Source organism: Myotis brandtii, unplaced genomic scaffold, assembly GCF_000412655.1.
Source record: "Myotis brandtii unplaced genomic scaffold, ASM41265v1 scaffold510, whole genome shotgun sequence".
Classification (NCBI taxonomy): Eukaryota; Metazoa; Chordata; class Mammalia; order Chiroptera; family Vespertilionidae; genus Myotis; species Myotis brandtii.
Genome location: NW_005369443.1, coordinates 392998 through 405971, shown reverse-complemented (window position 1 = coordinate 405971; position 12974 = coordinate 392998). Strand labels below are relative to the sequence as shown.

The following is a 12974-nucleotide window of genomic DNA, read 5'->3' as shown; positions in this document are numbered from 1 at the left end:
CCAGTGCACGAATGTCATGCACCGGGCCTCTAGTAAATCAATCAATAACAAGTGCTGGCAAGGATGTGGAGAAAAGGGAACCCTCATATACTATTTGGTGGGATTGGAAATCAGTGCAGCTACTATGGAAAACAGTATGGAGATTCCTCAAAAATTAAAAATAGAGTTGCCATATGATCCAGCAATTCTACTTTGGGGTGTTTATTTTAAGAAAACAAAACACTCAATGTATATGTACCCCTATGTTCGGTGCAGCATTACTAGTAATAGCTGAAAGCAACCTAGAGTAGATGAATGGGTAAAGATGGTCTAGTGAATAATAATTATTTAGCAACAAAAAAGAATGAAATCTTGCCATTTGAGACAATATAGATAGACCTAGAGGGTATTAATCCTAAATCAAATAAGTCAGAGAAAAACTTCACTTATATGTGGAATCTAAAGAAACAAAGTAAAGGAATAAACAACAGAAACAGATACAGAGAACAAGCTGATGGTTGCTAATGAGGAGGTTTGAATTAAGAAAAAGGAGAGTGCAAAACAAATGAGTTATTTAAAAGAGAAATAGAGTGGGTACTGTTTTCCTAATTTGAATAAGAGTTTTATTCTCAAGTTTGATATGATCACCATAGGTTGACAAAGAATCTCACACATACACATATACACATGGGGATGAACATACTTAACTAATAGCCATGAGCTCACCAAATGAAAACAAGAGGCAAAGAGAAAAAAGAAAATAGACACACACAGACTTGAGGATAGATAAGAGATAAATAAATTGAGAGAGTTGTACGCAGATACAAGGACACTTTTCTTACACACTTTTCATCCTGTTCAATCTGCCTTTCTTGGGAAATAATAGCTGGCTCAACAGGAAGCAGCTGAATAATTGACCTTGAAAGATTTCTTCTCCAGAAGGCTTAAATATATGACCATTACTACAGGCAGGGAGATAATAAAGCCTCATGTCAGGTGCCAACTTGTGGGTCCAGTTAATTATCAGCTCTAGAAAAGGGACAAAATCTTATCAACCTGGTCTATCAATCCTCTATGTTTCCCCTTTTAAAAAAATCACTAGAGGACTTACGAATATACATTCTTGAGCCCTATCCCCTAAGGGTTTGGTTTAGAAAGTTTTGGGTAGGTTTTAAAAATTTGCAGTTTTAACAGCTCCACTTATATGTGATGATGCTAACACTCTGGAAACAATGATTCTCATTGATGTTTCTATTTCTCTCCCTCTCACTTCCTCTCTGAAATCAATTAAAAAATATATATTTTAAAAAGCTTCTAGAAGTAATAAGTGGTAGGATACAAGATAAATGTGCAAACACCAATTTATATTTATGTCTATGTGTTAGCAACAAACAATTTGAAATTTAACAAAGAAATACTATTTCAGTATCAAAAACTATGAAGTACTCTAGGAGTAAACCTGACAAAGATACGCATGATCTATACCTAAAAATTATAAAACATTGCTGAGAGAAATTAAAGAAGACCTTAAATAATGGTGAGGTATATCTTATTCAGTTCTTCCCAAGTTGATAATGTAGATGCAACTCAATTGCAATAAAATCCCAGCAGTTTTTTTTAGGAATTGCCAAGCTGATTGTAAAATTTACTTCAAAATACAAAAAAACAACAACTAACCAAAACAACTTTGCAGAAGCACAAGAAAGTTAAGCTAATACTGTCTAATTTTGAGCCTTCAAATTTTAAAGTATTGATATAGTGTGAAATTGGTATAAGAATAGCAAATAGATGCGGAACAATATAGCATCCAGAAATTGACACACACACACAGAGACACACTTGATTTTTGGTAGAGGTTGAAAGGTAGTTAAGTGAAGAAAAGATAGTTTTTTCAATAAGTGGTTCTGATATTGTTGGATATCCATATATATAATAGATTCTTTATTAAATGGAAATTTTTAAACTATTTTACACATGTCTGATGTTTGTGCAGTGATTGCCCTTTGGGCTTAGTACATTGGTACATGAATTATAAACTTGATTGTGATAATTTTATTTTTTAAGATGTCATATTTTACTGGGTGGAAAAGGTGAAGGGCTTAAGTACAAATTGACAGTTACAGAATCACTTATGTAAAGGACAGCATAGGGAATATAGTCAATAAAAATTATGGTGTCAGGTGGGTACTGGACTTATCAGGGAATCACTTTGTAAATTATGTAAATGTCTAATCACTATACTGTATACACCTGCAACTAATATAATATTGAATGTTAACTTTAATTGAAAAATAAAGAAAAAGAAATACATTGGTATTGTAGAAAAAGAATGAAGAAATGAAATCAGGGGCGAAATATGTCATTTTAAAAAATATATATGTTTTTATTGATTTCAGAGAGGAAGGGCGAGGGAAAGAGAGATAGAAACATCAGTGATGAGAGAAAACCATCGATAGGCTGCCTCCTGCATGCCCCCCACTGGGGATTGAACCTGCAACCCAGGCATGTGCCCTTGACCGGAATTGAACCCTGGACTCTTCAGTCAACAGGCGGATTGTTAATCCACTGAGCCAAACTAGCTAAGGCGTAATATGTCATTTTTTAGCATAGAAGTCAGAAATAAAATTGGAAAAAAATCATTGTACTTGGTTGGTATTTTGGAGGTTTAGTGAATTTTTGTTAGGTGGGGTGTAATGTAGGTATATTGGCTAATATATTCTAAACATTATCTTTAGGTTTTCTAGTTTTTATTTATTATCGCTGATTCTCATTCCTGTCTCCTTTATAGGTTGGGAAGGAAAAAATGCTCAAGGTGAGGATTGTGAAGATTCATCCTTTGGAGAAAGTGGATGAAGAAGCCACTGAAAAGAAACCTGATGGTGCCTGTGATTCTCCCTCAAGTGACAAAGAGAATTCTAGCCAAATTGCTCAGGAGCACCAGAAGAAGGAGGCAATTGTAAAAGAGGATGAAGGAAGGAGAGAGAATATTAGTATGTATGATGCTAGCTTTCCTTTGTGACTCTTATTATACACAAATCTTTTTGAGTTATCTAACAAATAATTTGTGATTTGTAAATGAGTTTTGTAGGTAGATATGCCTTTCTTTTGTGATTCAGCAAACAACTAAAATATAAAGCGCTTTGGCTGGTGTACTCAGTGTTTAGAGCATTGCCCCATGCACCAAAAGGTCTTGGGTTCCATTCTGGTCAAGGGCATGTACCTAGGTTACAGGTTCAATCCCCGGCCCTGGTCAGGGTGTATGCAGGAGGAAACTGGTCTATGTCTGTCTGTCTGTCTCTCTTTCTCCTTCTCCCTCTTACCCCGTCTCTGTCCTTCTCTCTCCCTCCCTAGCTCCCTTTCACTCTCTTAAAAAAAAAATCAATGGAAAAGATATCCATGGGTGAGGATTAACCAAAAAGAAAAAGAGAAAAATCCATAAAGCAAATAAAGATTTAAGTCTTCCCTCGGAAGGCATTTCCTCTTAGAAATCTGTGTGCATATACCTAGCTACTCAAGATGGCAAAGAAAGTTTGCTTTCCTTGTCTCTTTAAGTTGGAAAATACTTAACGTCTGTGGGTGGAGAAGCGGGGTTAGAGTAGAAGGGGCAAATTCTAATCTCCATTTCTCTTCACCGTGCAAGCCAATTGTGGTAATTTTAAGATACTTCTTTTATCTAAATCCTGTAACTCAAGTCCCTCCCACATAGGAGCTGCCAGAATTTTGAAACATTATGATATCTAAGAGTAATTTTTTGGGACTTGGCAATTCTAACAATACTGTTTGAAAAGTTGAAGAATTGAGACTTTGCCCATTGGGAAAATTATTCAGCCTCTGAAACCTTCATTTGGAAAAAAAAATCTGTATAAATAAAAGAAATTGACTGTAATAGATTACTTCTGTCTTAAAATATGAGTACTCAAAGGATTTGTGTATATTGATCCCCCCTCCCCATGACTGTTAGAGGATCAAATAATCTTAACCTCTTATTTAAGTGTTACATACAGAGATTGAATTAGAATTAGAGTGCTATGCGCTCTGTTTTCCATTCTATTTTGTCTTTCCAGATATTTTGGATATATTCGGATGTGTTTTAGAGGGATTTCCTTATCTAGTCCCAGGGGAACAATTAACTAATTAAAATTTCCCCAAGGATACTTAACTGTTGTAGCTGGTTCACCCCAGTGTTGATACTTCAGTTTTGTTTTCCACTCTGTATTGTGAATGCTAATGTTTATGTTTTCCAGTTTCTCTCTTCCTTCTTTTTGATACTGAAGTTTTCTAATATGTTCATTACTTAATATTCTCATGACTTAATGTTAATAAATTTTTTGGTTAGGCGTTGCCTGATAATATGTCTTTAACACTTCTTCTGGAAACAGATCCTTGAACTACCAACAATATGTTAACAATTGTTAATTTTATGACTTTGGCATCGTGTACCAGGGAACTTCTATGTTTTAGGCTTTGGTTTTTTATGAGTGTTATATGCCTTAATTTAGTTTTTAATTATTGGAATATATATAATACTATTGCTAGTATGTGGAAAGGGTGGACAGGCTGAAGAATTAGTGTTATGATGTCTACTGAGTGTTTTCAGGGGAAAAATTGATTAGAATTTCCATAGAAATGATAGGCAAATTCCAGTATACTAAATTTTTTCTCACTTAGGTGACCTTTCATTCTGCTTTATGGGGAAAAATGTATTAGACAGAAACTTTCAGCTTGTTCTTAACCTTCCTGTTTGAAATTTCTATATTCTTCCATCTGAGAAGGGAGCTAAAATACTTTGGCTTTGAATTCCATTTCCTCCTACTTTCTCTAGGGTTGAGTTAACTTTTACTATTCTACTCTACAGTGTTTTTTAACCCTCTCTCATGTTTTTTTTTTCCAATTTATAAATGAAGCCCCATTTTCTAAAAACAAAAATTTTTTTTTTTTTCAATTTATAAATGAAGCCCCATTTTCTAAAAACAAAGACATATCCTCCCTTGATTCTGTTGTTTTATTTCTGTCTTATTCATTCAAACCAAGATTCATGAGATATTGTCTCCACTTATTGTGCTATGATAGTCTAACTTGTGCTTCTTTACTCCTGACACTGTTGCTAATAAGATTATAGGTGACCCTCTACGTGCCAATTCCACTGATTTCTTCTATGTTTTGCTTTTCTGTTACATTTACACTGTTGGTCACAGTCATACCTTTAACTTATTTGATACCACAGTTTCCCTTAACCTGGACCCTAACCCTAACCCTTTTCTGTTCTTTTGCCATCTTTAGAAAATATGCATCTGCTTACTTAGACCAAAAATCCTTTGTTTCCCTAGAGCTCACAAGATAAATTCCAATTTCTTTAAACGGTGAACAGGTCCTTTATAGTTTGCCCTCCTTACTTCTTTAGTCTGATTTTTTACTGTAGTCCCGATTATATTTACTCATTATTTGCATTCTCTGAACAAGTCATATTCTTTCTAGGCCTTTCCTGCCTATCTTCCTAAGTTAAACATTGCTGCTCTCTCTCCTCATATTATTTTTGTATACCCACCTCTGTAATATTTACCACATTGTATTATAATTATTGTTGACTCTGCCCATAGACTTTAGCTAGTTCAGGTAAGGATTTTATGAATCATCTTGGTGTCCCATCATTCAATGCCTGATGCAGAGTAGGTGTTCAATAAGACAATTATGAATGAATGAATAGAATTAAAAGAATTTTTATTTTCACTAATTTTCTAATGATTTGACTAGATGACAGAGCACGTAGATCTCCACGAAAACTCCCTACTTCATTAAAAAAAGGAGAAAGGAAATGGGCTCCTCCAAAATTTCTGCCTCACAAATATGATGTGAAACTACAAAATGAAGATAAGGTTAGTTGGCACTTTACATTAACCCTGTTACTTATATAGATGTTTAAGAAAATATCATAGGGCTGGTTTTCTTAGAGAAAATGTGCTAAAGAAAAATGTAAATGAATGTGTTTCTGCAACAAATTCTGAGTGGTTTTCTAGTTCTCTAGTCTTAGTAATTATGACTTTAAGTCAAACTGTATTTTCTTTCTTAGGAGATTGTTTTTTCCTTTTAATAGGACTTATTAAGGTTAAGAGTAATTTGCATTTGAGCTTCAAATTCAGTTTGAAAAATAAGAATCTGTTTCCAGCAGTTATAGACTTCCTGAGGTAATAGCTCTTCCCAGATAAAAGTAGAGCAATTTGTAATGTAATTTAATTTAGAAACCGAGTCAACAATAATGCTTTTGCAAGGAATTTGTGGAACTAACAACCTGAAACAGTAAATACCCTTAAAGTAACTTAGTACTGTGTTTTATTCATTCTAAATTGTTCATCTTTTATATTTTTAATGTATTTAGAATCAGTATATATCTTAAAATCAATTGGCATGAATTTTTTTCTTGGTGCATAAAATAATGTCTTTTATTAATAGCATCTCAGAGTCTATGAAATAATGCCATATTACTTTCAGGTACTCATACCTGTATGTAAATTGTTAGAAAGTAGGAGGATGGGAGGTTGTGTGTGGAAGGGAGCTGCACATTTTTCTTTACGTTTAACTGTTTTATAGAAAAAACAGCTAAGGCCTGAGAAGTTTAATAATTGTCAAAGCTCCTAATTTAGTAAATGAGATTGGGACGGATTATAACCCAGATCTTTTGCTTCTTTAGAGTTTTTTCCCCTACCTCAAATTTGTTGACAAGTCTGAATTCCATTTTGACTGTTTTATAGTGAACTAGAGGCCCGGTGCACGGCATTCATGCACTGGGGAGCTTGGGGGACGCTGTCCCTCAGCCCCGCCTGCACCCTCTCGCAGTCCGGGACCCCTCAGGGGATGTCTGACTGCTGGCTTAGGCCCACTCCCCATGGCCTAAGCCAGCGAGAGAGGCTCCCTCCACTGCTGCTGTGCTCACCAGCCATGAGCCCGGCTTCCACCAGGAGAGAGCTCCTGTGTTAAGCGTCTGCCCCCTGGTGATCAGTGCGCGTCATAGCGACCGGTTGTTCAGTTGATTTGCATACTAGGGTTTTATTATATAGGATGATCTGAAGACATACCTAAATTGTTAGGATTTCTTTATATTTTAAAATTAAATGTTAAATACAATTTTTCACTAAAAGTTTCTTCCTCATTCAGGAAGGTAACTAGTTAAAACATTGCTAGGGAGTCTCAACCACTTTCCTAATTATTCATATTCTTATTGTTGAATGTAAATTGTTTTGTTCACATGTAATAGATACTATTAACAGAAAGGTAGAAATACAAATAAGAAAAAAGACATCTCTAATCCCATACTCAGAGATGATAATTGATGAATATAGTTGTGATTAATGGTGGTTGTTAGCTTTTAAGTGACTTTTAAAAGTAGGAATATTTGCCCTACCAGTATGGCTCAGTCGACGTATGAACCAGAGGTCAGAGTTTGATTTCTGGTTAGGGCACATGTCTAGGTAGCAGGCTTGATACCCAGAGGCAGCCAATCAATGATTCTCTCTTGACATTGATGTTTCTATCTCTATGAAATCAATAAACTACTGGGGATGTGCCCGCAACCCAGGTACATGCCCTTGACCGGAATCGAACCTGGACCTTTCAGTCCGCAGGCCGACGCTCTATCCACTGAGCCAAACCGGTTTCGGCGGTTGTTAGCTTTTAAGTGACTTTTAAAAGTAGGAATATTTGCCCTACCAGTATGGCTCAGTCGACGTATGAACCAGAGGTCAGAGTTTGATTTCTGGTTAGGGCACATGTCTAGGTAGCAGGCTTGATACCCAGAGGCAGCCAATCAATGATTCTCTCTTGACATTGATGTTTCTATCTCTATGAAATCAATAAAAACATATTGCAAAAAGAATTAAAAGTAGGAATATTATATACATACTATTTTGTAGCTTCTTTTTCATTTTCTCTCTGGTAACTATCTGTAATGTAACATTCTTTGAAAACAGTATTTTCAGGTTGTGGTGTATGTGATAGTCACCAGGAGAGTTTATTAAAAAAGTAGTAGCTCTTTCTGAAAGCAGCCAGAGGTGACCTGTGAAAATTGTTCGCTATTCACTTGACCCAGATCAATGATTCTCTCTTGACATTGATGTTTCTATCTCTCCTTCTCCCTCTATGAAATCAATAAAAACATATTGCAAAAAGAATTAAAAGTAGGAATATTATATACATACTATTTTGTAGCTTCTTTTTCATTTTCTCTCTGGTAACTATCTGTAATGTCGTAACATTCTTTGAAAACAGTATTTTCAGGTTGTGGTGTGATGTGCCCGCAACCCAGGTACATGCCCTTGACCGGAATCGAACCTGGGACCTTTTAGTCCGCAGGCCGACGCTCTATCCACTGAGCCAAATCGGTTTCGGCAGGAAGTTCAAATTTTTAAGTTCACTTTAAGAACATGTGAAACTGTCCAGGCCATCAAGGGTATGCATATCTGAAAAATCACCAAGTATCTGAAGGATGTCAATTTACAGAAGTAATGTTTGCCATTCCATCGTTAAAATGGTGAATTGGTGGATGTGTCCAGTCCAAACAGTGGGGCTAGACACAGGGTCTGTGGCCCAAAGAGTGCCGAATATTTGCTACACATGTTTAAAAATGCAGAGAGTAATGCTGAACTTCAGGGTTTAGATATAGATTCTCTGGTCATTGAGCACAGCAGAGCTCCCAAGAGGTGATGCAGAACTTACAGAACTCTTTGGAGGATTAAACTATATATGAGCTCTCCCTGCCACATTGAGATGATCCTCACTGAAAAAGAGCAGATTGTTCCTAAACCAGAAGAGGAGGTGGCAAGAAGAAAAAGATACCCCAGAAAAAACTGTAGAAACAAAAACCTAATAGCCTAGGAGTAAATTCAGCATAAAATCTTCCATATACATAAAAGCCAAGCAAACAGAATGACGGATCGACTGGTCGCTATGATGTGTGCACTGCAGTGGCGAGCCGGCTCCCCTAACCCCCCAACCTCCTGCAGCCCCCCCTCTGCCAACCCTGCCCCCAACCGCCCCCCCCCCATCATGGGTGGGGCCGGTCAGCCAACTGCCCGTGGCCCCTCCCCTGGGTTGCCCCCCGCATGCACAAATTGGTGCACCAGCCCTCTAGTAAGTAATAAAAGTAAAAGCGGGGGAAAAAGTAGGTGCTCAGGCTCTACTGCCAGACATTTTAAAAGTATGTTCATATTGATTTTTAGAGAGAGGAAGGGACACAGAGAGAACCATTGATGGTGATGTGAGAGAGAAACATCGATTGAACACCCATACACACCCCAACCAGAGATCAAACCTGCAGCCTCAGCATGTGCCCTGACCAGGAATTGAACTGGCAGCCTTTCAGTGCATGGAATGATGCTCAGCCCAACTGAGCCGCACTGGCCAGTACTAGCATTTGCATTTTTTAAAAAGTATATATTTTTTACTGTTGTTTTTTTTTTTTTACAGAGCTGAAGGGAGAGGGATAGAGAGTAAGAAACATCAATGAGAGAGAAACATCGATCAGCTGCCTCCCGCACACTTCCTACTGGGGATGTGCCCACAACCAAGGTACATGCCCTTGACTGGAATCGAACCTGGGACTCTTCAGTCCGCAGGCTGACCCTCTATCCATTGAGCCAAACCGGTTAGGTCTAGCATATACATTTTAATAGCTCCCTAGGTCAGCGGTCACCAACCTTTCGGACCTCACAGACCACCAGTGGTCCACGGACCTCCAGTTGGTGACCGCTGCCCTAGATGATTCTGATAAGTTTGTCCTGATTGAGAAAAGTATTTTCCCCCATGGCTTCAAGGGTATTCATTATGGATGTATTTTAATCTTAAAAATGAATCCTTTATTGAAGATATTTATGTAGTCCTCCCATCCCTATTTCTGCTTTTATAAGCAGTTGATGACTGGTCTATTTATTTCCAAATTTTTAAATATGAGAATTTGTTGATTCAGTGAGTATATACATTTCTAGGACTTTGATACATATTGACAGATTTCCTGGGGATTAATTAACATCCTGTCTCTGACAATTATTCTTTTTCTTCCTGGTTTATAGCTTTATTTTATGGATGGAATTACTATTTTTCTGGAGAGAACATAAATCTTTGTTCTCATTGGTTAATTGTTCTTTCACCCTAGTGATGAGTTGTTTATATTTGTTAACCTAGATCATCAGTAACGTGCCAGCAGACAGCTTGATTCGTACAGAACGCCCACCAAATAAGGAGATACTTCGATACTTTATACGGCATAATGCCTTACGGGCTGGCACTGGTGAAAATGCACCTTGGGTGGTAGAAGATGAATTGGTGAAGAAATATTCCCTACCTAGCAAGTTCAGTGACTTTTTACTTGATCCATACAAGGTAAGGTCACTATTAATTTTTGGACAGCAGGATAGAACACTATTAGATGAGTTTATTTCCCCAGATGGGTCCAATAGATTAGATTTATAGCAGATTTTGAACTCTAACATCAGATAAGGAATTCAAAAATTTTCAGATATCTATTTCATAAAGGTTGTGATTTGTGGGGTTGGTAGGGGAGAGGTCACGTTGAGTATCTCCCCTAGTTCAATTTATTTTTTACATAATTAAGAAGCAAACTACATACATGTACTTTTTAACCTCAGATCCTTCTTATAATGAGGTATGGTATAAACACAAAAAATATTTTGCAAATTGAATCCTAAAAATGAAAATTGATTTTATACATCAGAAAAGATGATCAAATACACTGGTAGCCTTGAAAAAGGACTTGGAATGAGTATTTGTATGTCAGGTGAGTAGAAAATCTAGGATTTTCCTCTTGAGAACATGGTTTTTTCTTTATTTCATTTGATCTACAGAACATTATTATGAAGTTGTATAGTATGTAAAAATATCTTAATCTTATTTTCCAGGTGGGGAAACAGAGGCTAGTCTAATTAGAAGCAATATAAAGTGAATGACAAAAGCCAAGACATTGTCCTTTGATTTCTGGTTATCTTTTCCATTTAGGGTTTCTCCAATGAAATTATAATGTAGTTTGTGAGAGTTTTTTATGTAGGTAGTGAGAGTATTTATGCTTCTTGTGTTGGTAAATTTACTTATTTGCATACTGATGTTTTCATCTTGGTCTCTGGGCCAGAAGGGGAAGGAGAGAGCCCCTGGTCCATTAAAATAAAGTCCGAGTTCCAGGATTTTTCTCCCTCATCCTTATTTATTTATTTATTTTTGGTAAGAGAACATTTATTGGGTAAATTACAGAGGTAGAAAAAGTAATTCCTGGAAGAAATGGGCTTAGGAAACAAGTTATAGAGGTAAAGGAAGGGCCCTTGGAATTTGGGAGTGAGGAAGCTAATGATAACAAGCCAGGAATCTGGGGCAGAGAGATGTTGGGGGAGGGAAGGGAAGAGAAGGGAAAGGCATGGGCATACTTTCAGGAGGGAGAACACCCCCTTTCTTTTTTTCTTTTTTTTTTTTAAGTAGTCATTTTTGTTTTGTTTTGTTTGTTTTTTAAAATATATTTTATTGATTTTTTACAGAGAGGAAGGGAGAGAGATAGAGAGTTAGAAACATCGATAAGAGAGAAACATCGATCAGCTGCCTCCTGCACATCTCCTACTGGGGATGTGCCTGCAACCCAGGTACATGCCCTTGACCGGAATCGAACCTGGGACCTTTCAGTCCGCAGGCCGACGCTCTATCCACTGAGCCAAACCAGTTTCGGCCCTTTCTTTTTTTTAAATACATATTTTTATTGATTTCAGAGAGGAAGGGAGAGGGAGAGATAGAAACATCAATAATGAGAGAGAATCATTGATTGGCTGCCTCTGCACTACCCCCACTGGGGATCGAGCCTGCAACCCTGGCCATGTGCCCTGGTCATAGGTCAATGGTCAACCACTGAGGCTCCCTCTCTTGTTTGTTTGATGGTTTGTTTTAATGTATTTTTTATTGTTGATAGTATTACAGATATCTCCCATTCCCTCCTCCCCTTCCCGTTTTTCTCTTCTCCTAACCCTTATTCCCCCCTGCCCCCCCTACACACACCCAGGTCTTTACTACCCTATTGCTCATGTCCATGGGCTATGCATATCTATATTATAAAAGGCCAGGGGCCGTAATGCTGTAACGACCAAACGACCAGTCATCAGGAGGTGCATGGAGCACCTCTGGGGCCCCTCGTGTTTCCCCCCCCCCCCCCCCCCACACACACACACACCCGGGTACCAGCAGCGTCGGCAGAGCATCGTGGGGCCCTGGCAGTGTCTGCAGAGCGTCGTTGGGCACCAGCAGCATCCACAGAGTTGCAGGGCAGTGGACATGGCCCTGATGGCAGGCTAGGCCTAGGGGACCCTACACATGCACGATTTAATCGTGCACTGGGCCTCTAGTATATAATAAAAGCCTAATATGCAAATCGACCAAATGGAGGAACGACCAGTTAGCTGGGAGTGGGGCTGGCAAGCGGGCAGCAGCAGGCAGAGGGAGGGGATGGTGGTCTGGGGGGTGTCAGCGGCAGGGGGGCCGTCCCCAGATCGGCCCGCTGGTAGTTTCCCTCAGAGGGAGGCTAAACTAAGCCATCAGTTGGACATTCCCTGAGGGCTCCCACACTGTGAGAGGACGCAGGCAACCCTGGCCATGTGCCTTGGTCATAGGTCAATGGTCAACCACTGAGGCTCCCTTGCTTGTTTGTTTGATGGTTTGTTTTAATGTATTTTTTATTGTTGATAGTATTACAGATATCTCCCATTCCCTCCTCCCCTTCCCGTTTTTCTCTTCTCCTAACCCTTATTCCCCCCTGCCCCCCCTACACACACCCAGGTCTTTACTACCCTATTGCTCATGTCCATGGGCTATGCATATCTATATTATAAAAGGCCAGGGGCCGTAATGCTGTAACGACCAAACGACCAGTCATCAGGAGGTGCATGGAGCACCTCTGGGGCCCTCCCTCCATGCTTTCCTCCCCCCCCCCCCCCCCCCCCCCACCCCCCCCCGGCCACACC

General features: G+C 38.6%; 1 protein-coding gene across 1 annotated transcript in view; it reads left to right on the top strand.

The window, feature by feature from the left end:
- Positions 1-12974, top strand: part of BAZ1B (bromodomain adjacent to zinc finger domain, 1B) — a 74656-nt gene that overhangs the window by 16006 nt on the left and 45676 nt on the right. The window contains exons 4-6 of the mRNA XM_005877196.2: positions 2768-2969; positions 5731-5852; positions 10150-10347. Of these exons, the coding sequence (XP_005877258.2) occupies positions 2768-2969; positions 5731-5852; positions 10150-10347 (522 nt within the window). The remainder of the gene's footprint in view (positions 1-2767; positions 2970-5730; positions 5853-10149; positions 10348-12974) is intronic.